General features: G+C 39.7%; 2 protein-coding genes across 2 annotated transcripts; both read right to left on the bottom strand.

The window, feature by feature from the left end:
• Window positions 1-680: 680 nt before the first annotated feature.
• Window positions 681-13,100, bottom strand: LOC117305566 (cytoskeletal protein Sojo-like). The gene is made up of 9 exons (XM_033790451.1): window positions 12,987-13,100; window positions 12,583-12,729; window positions 11,212-11,345; window positions 10,543-10,737; window positions 9,813-9,953; window positions 9,038-9,180; window positions 4,864-4,943; window positions 4,030-4,114; window positions 681-1,074 (listed from the first exon to the last, which is right to left on the bottom strand). Exons 4-7 carry the CDS (start codon window positions 10,684-10,686, stop codon window positions 4,904-4,906), a joined length of 468 nt encoding a protein of 155 aa, XP_033646342.1. The 5' UTR covers window positions 10,687-10,737; window positions 11,212-11,345; window positions 12,583-12,729; window positions 12,987-13,100; the 3' UTR covers window positions 681-1,074; window positions 4,030-4,114; window positions 4,864-4,903.
• LOC117305589 (apolipoprotein A-IV-like) lies at window positions 12,553-14,093 on the bottom strand. The gene is made up of 2 exons (XM_033790468.1): window positions 13,548-14,093; window positions 12,553-12,729 (listed from the first exon to the last, which is right to left on the bottom strand). Exons 1-2 carry the CDS (start codon window positions 14,091-14,093, stop codon window positions 12,553-12,555), a joined length of 723 nt encoding a protein of 240 aa, XP_033646359.1.

The following is a 14,093-nucleotide window of genomic DNA, read 5'->3' as shown; positions in this document are numbered from 1 at the left end:
TGACTGATTTGGGAAGAAAAAAAAATTCGGCCAATTTTTAAAAATGGGCCTTTTTGGGTCAGGATTTTTTGTTAAAAAAACTGCAAGGGGTTAAACTTAGTCTTTTGACTGATTTGGGACAATTTCATTTTTTGCCCAATTTTAAAAAATGGGCCTTTTTGAGTCAGGATTTTTTTGTTAAAAAACTGCAAGGGGTTAAACTTGTTCTTTTGACTGATTTGGGACAATTTTATTTTTCGGCCAATTTTTAAAAATGGGCATTTTTGAGTCAGGAATTTTTGTTAAAAAAACTGCAAGGGGTTAAACTTGTTCTTTTGACTGATTTGGGACAATTTATTTTTCGGCCAATTTTTAAAAATGGGCCTTTTTTAGTCGGGATTTTTTTGTTAAAAAAACTGCAAGGGGTTAAACTTGTTCTTTTGAATGATATGGGACAATTTTATTTTTCGGCCAATTTTTAAAAATGGGCCTTTTTGAGTCAGGATTTTTCTATAAAAAACTGCAAGGGGTTAAACTTGACTGATTTTTTATCAAAAAAAAGTCGGTCATTTTTAAGAAATGGGCCTTTTGAGCCAGGTTTTTTTGTTAAAAAAACTGCAAGGGGTTAAACTTGTTCTATTGACTGATTTGGAACAATTTAATTTTTCGGCCAATTTTTAAGGCTAAGCCTTGTTGCATTTTCAAGCAAAATTTGCTAAGTACGCAAATTTGATAAAAAAATTGCTTGTGCATTCTCGAAACAAAATTTGATAAACGCGACTTGTTGAATTTGAGGGAAAAATTTGTAGCAAACTTAAATAAAACACCTTGTTGCATTTGAAAGCAAAATTTTATAAATACGCCTTTTTGCATTTTAGAGCAAAACTTGATAATTACATACAGAATGCTATGTTGCACTATGAGGCAAAATTTGGTAGAAACATTAGTTGTGTTCAATGTAGCAACAGGTGTCAGCCCTACATTCAGCGTAGTTCGGCTCTCCCTTGCTTATGAACTGACAGTTGACTTAAGTGCTCTGGGCGACATCCGGTCCTTAGGAGATGCAGTTGTTAATACCAACCTCCCAGTTGGTTCCTATGTAAAAAATAAAATAAATAATAATTCTTGCATTAGTCTTGTTTTAATAATCTACTTCAACAGAATATGATTCTAACGCAATAGTTCTCATAATCTTGTAGTTAAGAACACCAATGCAAGCACCATCCTCAGGTGAGGAGCCCAAATGCACCTTTAAGATCAACCAACCAGTGGCCCGAACCGGAAGTAGGACCCCACCTGCAACGTGCAAGTGCCCGGGGGTCGATTGCACAAAGAGTTAGGACTAGTCTTAACTTAGGACTAGTCCTAGGAGATACACAAAGTCCTAAGTTAGGACGAGTGACTGGTCCTAACTCGAGATAAGACTAGTCCTAACTCTTTGTGAAATCAACCCCAGGTCCCTTCAATCTTATATTATTCGGAATCGTCCGTGCTGTACCATTTTAATCCGCAGGCACCACCATTTTTTTCGATCCACACACACCACCAAGTTAGCGCAGGCACCACCAAGTTAGCGCAAAAACGTGTATATGCTTGCCGGTTTGCAATGGTGTACTTATTTACAAGATGCCAGCTGCAAAAACAACCCACTACATGTAAAAGACGATTAGAAAAACATCAAATATTATATAAAACCAACACATATGAACAGGTTGTGGTAACACCATGTAATGACTATCTTCATGAGTTGGTTTAACTCGACGTTTCGATCAGTATGCTCTGATCGTCTTCTGACGATGCTGCATGCTGCTTAAGTACTGTGGAGGCGGATTAGCTTGGTGATGCACAAAGGCGGGAAATAAAGGCGGGAAATTGCGCTCGGTGATGCGTGGTAGAACCTGCTCTGGAGCTTTTGGGTTGTGTGTGGGGGTGTGTGCTCACTGAGCTGTGTCAGTAGGATCAAGTACAGGGGATGGTGAGGGTGTGTGGCCTAGGGGACTGTGGGTATAGAAGACCCAAAACAGTCTAAAATAAATAAATACTTGAGCTGGGGCCTAGGGGGTGACCGAGGGTATAGATGACCCAAAGCAGTCCAATGGGGGATAAAACTAAGTACAGGAGTTTGGGCCTAGGGGTGACTGTGGATATACAAGATCCATTGGTCGGGAGGAGGCCTCTCTGATCCATCTTGGGTGCCATGCCTAGATTGGAGCCATAATTTCTGCTGCTTCCCAGTCAACTTTGTGGTCAGTGATGTGGGAATGTTTGACGATGGATGATTTATCAAAGTCTCCCCTCCTTCTGTGTGCTCTGTGTTCCTTAAGTCCAGTGGGAAGGTTATGTCCGGTTTCCCCGACGTAAACCTTACCACATTCGCATGGAATGCAGTAGACTCTGGCACGGGTGGAGGGGTCCTTCTTGCCCTTGTGTAATTGGAGAGAGCGATGGAGTTTCTTGGGAGCGGAGTGATACACCTTGATTCCTGCTTGCTTGATGCATTGGAGGCGACGAGAGGGGGGACCTAGGTATGGTAAACTAACTGAGGGAGTGTGTGTTTGACCTTGGGTATAGGGGACCCTTTGGTCGGGGGGAGATGGGCTTGCTTGTCTTGACTTGCTTGCATTGTATCCGTTCCGCTGTAGAGAAGTGGTGATCCTACTGACACAGCTCAGTGAGCACACACCCTACACACAACCCCAAGGCTCAGAGCAGGTTTCACAGCGTATCACCGAGCCCAATTTCCTGCCTTCATGCATCACCAAGCTAATCCGCCTCCACAATACTTAAGCAGCATGCAGCATCAGAGTACAGCTTTCTCCAGAAGACGATCAGAGCATACTGATCGAAACGTCAAGTTCAACCACGGTTCTTTTTAGAACCACCCCGACTCATTAGAGATAGTCATTACATGGTGTTACCGCAAACCTTTCCATATCGTATTTCCACCATGCAAAGTTTCACCAGACAGCAGTGTACATGTATTAACAAATTACGTGACAACATCTCTTGGGTCTAAGATATAAAACAACTCGCAAGGGAAGTATGCAGTTTTAGACAATTTGGCCCTAAAATTTGAGAAAAAAACAACACAACAGTCCAGCAGTTTTACCAAACTTGGGTCTAAAAAGGAAAAAAGGTCCAGCAGTTTTATAAAATTTTGGCCTAAAATGGAAAAAATCACAAGGGGTAAGTTCAGCAGTTTTATCAAGTTTGGGCCTAAAATTTACGCTTGCTACTGGTGATCTATTGAAATCTTCATGATGGTGGCTGACAAACACTTCCATCCAAAACATTTTAAAGGACAAAATAATCTTGCATCTAAAATTGAAAACAAATCACAAGGGGTAAAGTCCAGCAGTTTTATCAAATTCGAGCCCCCCCCCCCCCCACCCCCAAATAAAAACCATGAGGGGCAAGTCCAGCATTTTTATCGATATCTTGCCTGAAAAATAACCCAAAAAATCAATAGGGGCAAGTCCAGCAGTTTTATCAAAATATTTGGCTAAATTGACAAAAATCACAAGGGATAGGTCCAACAGTTTTATCAAATTTTTGCCTTAAAATTGAGAAAATCTAAAGGGGCAAGTTCAGCAGTTACATAAAATTTAAGCCTGAAATGAAAAAAAAACACAGAGTTTTTACCAAAATTTAGAGAGTGAGAAAAAGGAGGGGAAAAAAACAACCAGTTTCATTAAATTTGGCTCACATTATTGAAAAATCACATGGGGTTAAAGCCAATTCAGGCCTAAAGAAAAAAAATCACAAGGGTCCAGCAATGTTACCGAACTTGGGCCTTAAATTGACAAATCACAAGGGAAAAGCCAGCAGTTTTATTAAATTTATGCCTAAAATAAAAAAAATCATCAGGAGCAAGTAGAATATTCATCAAATTTGGGCCTAAAATTGTTTGAAGTTTAAAATGAATGGCATTACCAGGGGATTAGCCTTTAGCAAGATGAGTTTAATCTGGGCGCTAGTTCTTTTTGATGTGGAGCTCCATTTGCTGTCACACATGCCAACAAAAACAGTTGTTAAGAATTATGTATTTACCTTTTTTTGTTAAACATCATATCCATATCGTTATGAGCTTGTTACTGTTGATTCCTTGACATCCTCATGCAATGGCGGACAAACACTAAAAATAAAAACATTGGGACAAAATACAGTTATTAAAACAAGTTTGCATATGAGGAAAAGCCTTTATTTTTACAAACTTTATTTCTTACACCATTGGGTCTAATCCTTTCGTGATGATATAATATGGGACCCAGAGGTGCATTGTAATTGAATGGTACACAATACGTGTTCATTAACGTTTGTTTACTGTACTTATCACTCAATGTCAGATTTATCAACAGTGTCAATTGTGAAACTATCAGGTAAAATTTTCACTTAGATGTCGGTTTGCATTTTATTATCAATTCCCTTTACAACACTCGTTACGAATTTACTATTTTTGTAGCCCAAGATACTCTCATGTAGAGGTATAATAATTAAAAAGCAATTGAACAAAAGTTTGAATGCGGGGATCTCAAATGTCCAGATCATCTATCTAAGTTTCCAGACTTCAAGAGGTGGGGGGGGGGGGTCATGGATCATGGATATTTGTTGGGGTACCTTTTCAAAAAAACACATAGCATAAGAACTATAGATAAATACCTACCCGTATTACAATTATTTAGTACCAATTTCTACATGAATTCATAGGCACTATGTGTGTATGAATGCAAAATCACATAACGCATGGGGAGGGTTTAAACTCAAGGCCATGTCCAAATTTGCGGCTCCTTCAATACGGACATCCTTTACATGATGAGTTGGAGAGCCAGCCATAGCCATAGACACCAACTAAGACACAGCCTACACGCATATAATTCGGCTTACCATTCTAAGATGAATCCTGATTCATGGTGCGGAGCATCTCTCAGTTTTGTGGTTGATATCCTTCTAACAGCAACAGATATCTGCATCAAATAAAATGAATTGTTTTCAATTGAGGGAAAAACAAAAAATAAAGGCCGAGTCACACTACAGCAATAATGAGAACGAGAACGGTAACGACGCAAAGAGACCGATTCTATTGATTGAATTGCTCCACACAGAATACGCCCCTTGCTCATTCAACCACTTGAGGGGGGTGCATTTTTTATTTTTTCGTTCTGTTATCGAGGCCTGTGTGACCGGGCTTTTAAACAGCATGACGGTGTAACAAGAAAATGTGACACGATAAGGATGGTGTCCATTCACGGTGCCTTGTTACACAAGCTTACCCTATCAATAACTTTCAAAACAGAACCGTGATAATGGGAGAGGCGCCGCAGTTGCCCATACATGGTTAAAAAACGATGATCAATGTCTCCAAGTTGCCTGTAAATATTGTTGGGTATGAGTGACAAGAACTTTTATACAAATATAACATGGTTTGAGGGTGACTAGTCGATATTAGCTCCCAGAGGTATTGGAAGTTGACAAACCAGTTCCCGAGGCAAAGCTGAGGGAACTAGTTTGTAAACTTCCAATACCGAGGGGAGCTCATCGACTAGTCACCCGAAATAAACCATGTTATATTTGTTTTACTATACTTCATACATATTTAGTTACCAGAACATGAGTTTTAGCAAGAGAAAATGATGACTGTGAAACAAAATGCACATGATAAGTTTGTTCATGAATTTGTTGTCGCTAAGAGAGCGCTGTTCATGCGTGTATACAAAACAGTACCACAATTGTAAAGCGCATGACGAGTAGAATAGTGCCCAGGAATGACTTCATGCAATGGTAGTGCGCATGACAAGTAGAATAGAAAAGCTCCCGGGGAGCTATTTAAAAAAAAAAAATAATAATAAGGAGTGCCCCCTGAAAAAAAACAAGCATAATATCCCATAGGGATAGCTAAATTCTTATTTCAACAGACCATTCCACGATAACAAGAAAAAAAGAAAGGAAATAATGATTATTGGAGTCCAAGTGTCTTAGCCAGGAATTTGGAAAGGGTGAGTGCAAACTGAAAAAGTGAGAGTGCAACCTAAAATCACTACAAAAAATTTGAAACATTGTGTGCGTAGCAAACAACATGAGCGCGCAGCGCAAAGTCTGTCTCGTCGGGGTCCATGACCCTCTTAAGGGCCCTGGAAGCTCTGGCTACTGTAGGTGCTCTCTGGTGGTTTCTGATGCATTTCTGGTACCTATTTCTCTGGTACAAGTAAACTATTTTGATTCAATTTTTTTTTAACTTGAAAATGAGAGGCTTTAAAACAAAGATTGTAAAGATGAAAGACGTGCACTATTTTTGCTCCTTGTTTGCAATAATGATCAAACATTGTAACAAAGAAGATGCAAACAAAAAATAACACGTGAATCATTTCAAACAGGTTACAACCAAGTCTACTTGATTTTAGTTTTTCAATACAGACTTGCACAGTTCAATTTACAATAAGTCAATCCTTCGTTTTTGTGTCACTTATAGTCACCTGTCAGTTTGACCATGGAGCTATTTCTACCTCCATGGTTTAACAAGGATTGTATTTGAACTTAAAAAAGAAATGCACAATATTAAACACTTTTAAATGTTTTCTGGTGCATTATAAGGCCATTTCAGAGCAGTTACTAATTACTTGGACTATGGAGCTTGGACCCATTTAGTGAAATAACGCAGTTCAAGTTTACTGTCCACAAAATATTTTGGGGGGTATGTGATACTCTTTATACAGATTTTGTTTTAAAGACTAAAAAAAAAATGAAAAAATGAAGAGGTAATTTTGAAATGTTCTTTATTGAAGAAATTAAGAGTTATCATTTACCAATGTTAATTTTCTATCCATTTTTGTCTTGTTTTTGTATTTATTTCAAACAAATCAATTAATTAATGTAAAATAATGATTCACACAATTTTTTGCAACCAATCAAAATGCCAAGAGTGATTTACATGTATCATAATTGTTTGCTTAATTTCAACCGACTGATCATGGTAATTAATATTTTTCTTAGTATTTGTTTAGGTTTCATAACGTTTAAGTCTTTTAGGTTGTTTAATTTGTGAAACTAGGTCAAAGGCAAGTTGTAAATGGTCTTTGGAGAATAAAGAACAAACAGTTACTAAAGACAGTGCCAGTAAGTAATTCAACTGGGCAAAAAAACGTACGTGCATTGACAAATAAATTTGGGGAGGTTTTAGTGAGGAGAAAACAGCAAAACCAACTTGAGATTTGAAACTTGAGAAATATCATGAACCAGTTGTTGAATGTCGATCGTCACAACTATGCTGTTTTACAGAGAATACAGGCTCAAACTTTCGAGCAAAAAAAAAAACACACATCGTTTTGGCAACTGTATTTTTTTTAAAACACCCAAGAGATGCAAACAATGAAATCCAAAAAAGTCTCGATGTTTCAAACAAACTCTACAACGAACGAACGACGTGCCCTTGAATTTCTAGCAGGAAAAAAACATTGTCATGTTTGCCGCGGTCGAGTTGGGAAAAACTGCGGAACCAGTCTACAAAGCAACTGCATATAAGTATGCGGTATAAGGTGCATTGCACTGCACCGCTTGTCACTCAGTTGCCGATACTGACGTCATGGTAGAAAAATCCATAACGCGATGGTTTATGGTGGAGATGAGATTGGTACCTAAAATAATCTGAAGGAAAACGCATGTGAATTCGCCGCTTTCATACCACGCGTGCATGGAGTTCATGCTGCCTGCTGATGACGGTCAATGACGACGACTGACCGTTAAAACGAAGTCTGTGTGTCTTGCTCATGCGTTGTGTACTGCATGTGTGTTGCGTAATGTGTGGTTTGTGCATTGTGTGGTTGCAATGTGTTCAGCGTGTTCGACGCAACTTCGAGTGATTTGTTGTATGGTTGCGTCGTTGAAAGTTTGATCCCCAAAAAAAGAAGGAAATCTGGTAAAACCAAATCTAATTTTACTCACTGCTGTTTTTAAACTTTTCAACACAAACAATGATAATAAAGTTCAGCAATTTTCACTGAAATTATTAGACAGCACGGCTGCAACCAAGCCGTGCATCAAAATTTTGCCCGTGATTTCAGCCCAACTGGCCGTGCTAACACGGCCTGCACGGCTTGCTAGCTAACACGGTGTATTGGACTATGCCTCACTCACTAGAAATTGATGAGAGACACAACAACTAGCATCACCTGCAGTCATGATTGCCGTAAAACAGGACGTTACTTAAGGTATTTATGTACTCTACATTTAAATGACTGCATGCCCTGGGTAGTAGTGTCTGAGATAACCGATGATGGTAGGCTGTTCCAGATCTTCACAGTTGCAGGATGGTAAGCCCGATTTTTTCTTTTTTGACTTGTCATGCGTATTTACTACATGCATGAATACTGACATGCGCGCTTGGTTAATTAGCAAAACGAACACCTGCCATGTGGTGATGCAGCCATATTTGCCATGCACCTCGTGTGTACATTAGTGAATAGAAAGTCTCATTGAGCCAATAGGTCTTCAACATTTCTGCCATGTACCTCGTGTGTACATTAGTGAATAGAAAGTCTCATTGAGCCAATAGGTCTTCAACATTTCTGCCATGTACCTCGTGTGTACATTAGTGAATAGAAAGTCTCATTGAGCCAATAGGTCTTCGACATTTCTGCCATGTACCTCGTGTGTACATTAGTAAATAGAAAGTCTCATTGAGCCAATAGGTCTTCAACATTTCTGCCATGTACCTCGTGTGTACATTAGTGAATAGAAAGTCTCATTGAGCCAATAGGTCTTCAGCATTTCTGCCATGTACCTCGTGTGTACATTAGTGAATAGAAAGTCTCATTGAGCCAATAGGTCTTCAACATTTCTGCCCTGGTTGAAGCTTCATTGCATTAATTTGAATGGGGGTAAGTTTGTATTAAAGGTCTACTTATTCTACTTGCATCTTGTTGCATGTTGTGGCCATGCGGTTTAGAGCACTGGACTCAAGATCAAATTCATGATTGACCAATTGAGGCTGATGAATGACTGCCTATCTTTCTACATTTATGCACATTTTCTAAGCTTCTCTATACTCTTTTGTTGTGTTAGTTACCTGAGAGTTGTAGTTATTTCTGTCAGCTGGGTGGTCCTGTCTTCAAGATCCATACATGCTTGATGAAGTTTCTTCTCGATCATTGCAGCATCGTTCTCAGCCTCAGTAGTGATGTGATTCAAACCTGTCTCTAAATGAGACACCTAATACAAGAAAAATGTGTTTCAAATGCTTGAAAATTAACCCGCATTTTAACTACTTTCCTTTGAAATAGCATGATCCTATTCCAGAAGAATTAGAATTGCTTTTGAATTTTTTTAATGCAGGGATTAATACAACTATTAACAGTAAACTTGTTTAAACAACATGTAAAATCTCCATTCAAAAGAAAAAAATAGCTGTAACAATGGACAAGTGTCAAAAACAGGACTGATCAGAAACACCAAAGCTTGAGTCTGGTACGTTTAGCCTTGACATGCTTAAGCAGCTCTATTGGGCACACAAACGAACACTGCCCAAGCAAGTTCTCAGGCGTTTTGCTACTCCTGGCCCAAAAGTTGATAGATAGTTCGGCACAATTTAATGGAAATTTCCTTGCTTCAAAAACAATTCATGGGATGGAAATTTGCATTTTTAGGAAGACCGCAAGTCTTTGAAAACCACGCAAGACACAAAAGTTGATAACTTCATAAATTTAGGTGAAAAACCTTAAAGCAAAACTGTCTCAATGAATTTTGTATGGGGGTTCTGATAAACACTGGAGCTTCGCCGTATAAAGTGGGCAGGTTTTACTGTACAAACAGACAGGATACTGTGATATATCTTTGAGCCTGACCTGGTTTTCTAACTGTCCCTCCGCCATACGGGAAGCACTCTGCTGTCGTTCATTCAAGGCTTGCTTTAACTCTAGAACCTGGTCTGCAACTGTCTCCAACTCCTCCTTAGCCTGCTTCAACTGCTTCTCCAACTTCTTCATCTGTAATTTGTACATGTAGTCATCTGTGTATTAGTTCAGTAATTTTGTCTTATTTAACCAGGGTAGCCCCATCAGTTGTCAATGAACTGTTCTCCCGGGAGGCCCGGATATCAACTACTTCACATTGAACGATGTCTTTATCCGTAAAGCTTTTTTGAAGAGACTAAGTTCTTTGCAAAAAAAATCATTTTGGGCACCTATTCCTGACAATGTAAAACTTTTGGAACTTTGGGTGGTCTTGCTCAGAAAGATTTGTCTACCCTTACCAAGTTTTTTTGCTTACAGAATTTATGACATTAGGTACTGAGCAATCAATTTGCTTGACCGCATTTTCATACAAAGAGGCTGAAGAATAATTTAGACAAGCTCATCAGCCCATCCCAGCTATCTTAGAAGATGAGACCAGTGGGGTCGAGCGAACAAGCTCAGCTCATCCAAGTAGTCTTAGACCGATAGGGGGCGAGCGAACAAGCTCACCAGCTCATCCAAGCTATCTTGGAAATGAGACCGGTAAGGACCACATGAGTAAGCTTATCACCCATGAGACCAGCGTGACCTTGCAGAAGGAAACCAAGCCCGATTCACCTACCTCAGTCTTCTTACTCTGTAGATCCTTCTCATGTCTGTCTCTCATTCCATCTAGTTTATCGATATACCCAGTCAGCTCTTCCTTACAGATGAGCAGAGCTGCTTCCAGCTGAGAGACTCGCTGACCATCCTCATTGGCTCTCATCTCAAGGGTCTCTTTGTTCTCTCTAAGCTCCCTGACCTCCGCATCCAATTCCTTGGAGATGTGGTAATCAGATTCAAGATGTGTACATACTTGGTTGGTCGCGGCTAATTTCATTAAGCCTGTGGGAATTTTTTTTGTGCTTACACAATTTAGATTTAAGCAAAAAAGTCTGGTGTTTGTGACGTCTGGTTTCATTGGCATAAAAAAAGAGAAAATTAATATTCCCCCTTGATAGAATGCCAGTCCTTTGTTGATTACTCCCCAGCTCTAGCCAGTTCCCTTTTTGTACTTGTGACTGCAGAGAAGCAATTATGATAAAGTGCCTTGCTCAGTGCGACTGCAGGAATGCGCCCGATTACAAATTGAGGATGAGGCGGCCATGGACACAAGTCTATGCAGTATGATTATGCTTTGCTCAAGGACTCAACAGGTCAGGATTCGAACAAGAATTCTGCAAATTATCGCCCTGGACAGCTCTGACACTATATTTCAGGTTTAAGAGTACTTATTTTTCAATTTGCTTACTGTTTTGACTTTGTCCAGTTCTGCTTCCAATAATTCGCTGTGTGATTGTGGGATGTAAGCTCACTTTGCAGCTGGTCGACAGTCTGGCTGAGTTGAAGGTGATCGGTTGACAATGTCTCTTTGTTTCCCAGGAGCTAAATGCAAAAAAAAAAACGTTTTTCAAACTATTATTCCCTACAACTAAAAACATTTTTTAAGGTCGTTGTTTGGTATTTATACTTTTAGAGAGACAAACACGTTGTTTTTATGTATTAGGTCAATATTAAATTATTTGAAATCATATGGAGACAATCTCTTTTGAGCGTGAAGCAATAATCAAAAGCATTAACTAATAAACAATTCTTTTAAAAACAAAAGTCAAAACTGAATGTATTTAAAGGAACATGTTGCCTTGGATCGGTCGAGTTGGTCTTCAAAAAGCATTTGTAACCGTTTGTTATAAAATGCCTATGGGAAGAAAGATGTTTTAAAAGTAGACTACAATGATCCACACACATTTGCCTCGAAAATGCGTGGTTTTACTTTTACTTTGCAAACTAACACAGTCGGCCATTTATGGGAGTCAAATATTTGACTCCCATATTTTAAAATATCTTTCCAATCATATGCATTTTATAACAAATTATTACAAAAGCTTTTCAAAGACCAACTCATCCAAGGCAACTTGTTCCTTTGAACAATTATTATTGACAGTGTTTAACTTACAGTTACAATAACATAGCAAGGTATAAGATTGATATTGATTATTATTTATTAATAAGTCAATCAATCAGTCAATCAATCAGTCAATCAATCAATCAATCAATCAGTCAAGTAAGCTATTGGTGGATAAATATTAGAATCGATCACACAATAAATCACTTCTTTCGGTAAACATTTGCTCAGATACAAGTGCTACCAAACTCATTCCGGATATTTTTTTTTACGGTAACTGGAACCTTTTTCTGCTATTGGTGATGACCGCACCTTCATCCCAAACCGGATAAGCATTGAATAAATAATAGCACAGTGCATAGAGGATCAGTAATTAGAAAAAGGGCAGAAAAAGTAGATGCGAGTATAATGTTCAGCAGCAGTGAACAATTTCTTTTTCAAAATATCCTTTTTTTGCCCCGTTACTTTTGTGTTTTGCTACTGTCACTTTACTGTACTGAGCAAACTGATGGGAAAACGTTAACATTGAAATACAGGGACCAATGTCATACAGCCTGTGAACATCTGATCAAGCCCCAAAAAACGCTTGCTTAGCAAATACAGTTTCCATTGCTGTGACTGCAGGTATCCCACTCACTTCTTGCTTTGCAAGGAATTTTGTTGAGCAGGATTTTCTGCTAAACACCTTTACGACATTGGGCCGTGAACTAGTTGTACCTGTAGTTCTCTGAGCTCCGATGTCTGTTCAGTGAGTTGATGTTCTAGATCAGCATGGTTGGAGGTAGCTTCATCAACGGATGCAGTCTTCTCAGCAAGATGTTCCTCAAGATGAGCTACATGTACTAAGCCATTCTCCTTCTCAAGCTAAAATTATTTTTCAGAGAATATAAAGTTAGTACAACACAATTTTTTTGTGGGCTCTATGTAGGGTATCTAAAAGCACTGATTATTTTACGACCTACGCAGAGCTGGGTTTGAATAACTATGAGACCTTCTCTTTTTCCCAGATTTGCTGCATCTATTGCTAATTTTGGGTTACTATAAAGAAAGTTTAGTTAATCAGTGAAAAATCAGTTTAGGAAACATTTTATAAAAACTTAGCGCCCTAGTTTAGAACAAACCTCAACTCTGCAATGAGGGCTTGGTTACTTCCTCCGCCCACTAACCCTCCCAGCTCCACCTCATCATTCCAGCTAGTGTCGTAACTCTGATCGGCGGAGGGTGCTTAGCGTAGGGCTGACGTTTCTGCGTCCCGTCCGCTCGGCATCAGTCTCCAGAGTTTCTCTGGAACGCCCAAAAAACAAACATTAGCATTAGCCCAAAAAACATTCTGGTGTAACCCTTGACTACAGGCAGTTAACGATTGGATAGCATCTGACTGACACCCCAAACAAAGATATTGACAAAATAGAGAGACCGCCAATATAGGGCTAGATAGCTCACTTGGAAGAGCGCCAGTACGTTAATTTTGAGGTTTTTGGTTCTAATCCTGCTTTAGTAATTTTATTTTTGTTTAACACCAAATGCTTTTTAAACTGTGCCAATATCGTCATGATAGTGTTGGAAGATGACAACAGATCGCTTCCATAGAAGAGAAATTTATTACAATGGTATAACAAACAAATTTGTGCAAGCTCTGTAGGGTCCATGGGTTTTGTACACCCTCGGGGGGTAAATGGCACCCTCGGCTTTGCATTGGGTGCCATTCGCCCCCTCATGGACCCCATCATAGCGTGCAACAATGGCACCCTCGGCTTTGCATTGGGTGCCATTCGCCCCCTCATGGACCCCATCATAGCGTGCAACAATGGCACCCTCTGGTTTGCATTGGGTGCCATTCGCCCTCTCATGGACCCCATCATAGCGTGCAACAATGGCACCCTCTGGTTTGCATTGGGTGCCATTGGCCCCCTCATGGACCCCATCATAGCGTGCAACAATGGCACCCTCGGCTTTGCATTGGGTGCCATTCGCCCCCTCATGGACCCCATCATAGCGTGCAACAATGGCACCCTCTGCTTTGCATTGGGTGCCATTCGCCCCCTCATGGACCCCATCATAGCGTGCAACAATGGCACCCTCTGGTTTGCATTGGGTGCCATTCGCCCCCTCATGGACCCCATCATAGCGTGCAACAATGGCACCCTCGGCTTTGCATTGGGTGCCATTCGCCCCCTCATGGGTGTGACTTTCTGATTTACCATTCTCTCCTGTAGTTTCCGTGTCAT

The sequence above is a fragment of the Asterias rubens genome, assembly GCF_902459465.1.
Source record: "Asterias rubens chromosome 8 unlocalized genomic scaffold, eAstRub1.3 super_scaffold_89, whole genome shotgun sequence".
NCBI classification, from domain to species: Eukaryota; Metazoa; Echinodermata; class Asteroidea; order Forcipulatida; family Asteriidae; genus Asterias; species Asterias rubens.
Note: the sequence above shows the minus strand (reverse complement) of the source record. Positions and strands in the feature narration are given on the sequence as shown.

What these genes read in the sequence shown, in the direction of transcription:
- LOC117305566 (XM_033790451.1), bottom strand. Translation starts at nt 10,686, where the DNA reads ATGAGAGCCAATGAGGATGGTCAGCGAGTCTCTCAGCTGGAAGCAGCT. An exon ending in TACAGAGTAAGAAGACTGAG is followed by an intron (nt 9,954 to 10,542) that starts GTAGGTGAATCG and finishes TACAAATTACAG; the next exon opens with ATGAAGAAGTTGGAGAAGCA. An exon ending in AGGGACAGTTAGAAAACCAG is followed by an intron (nt 9,181 to 9,812) that starts GTCAGGCTCAAA and finishes TTCTTGTATTAG; the next exon opens with GTGTCTCATTTAGAGACAGG.
- LOC117305589 (XM_033790468.1), bottom strand. Translation starts at nt 14,093, where the DNA reads ATGACACGGAAACTACAGGAGAGAATGGTAAATCAGAAAGTCACACCC. An exon ending in CACCCAATGCAAAGCCGAGG is followed by an intron (nt 12,730 to 13,547) that starts GTGCCATTTACC and finishes AAATAATTTTAG; the next exon opens with CTTGAGAAGGAGAATGGCTT.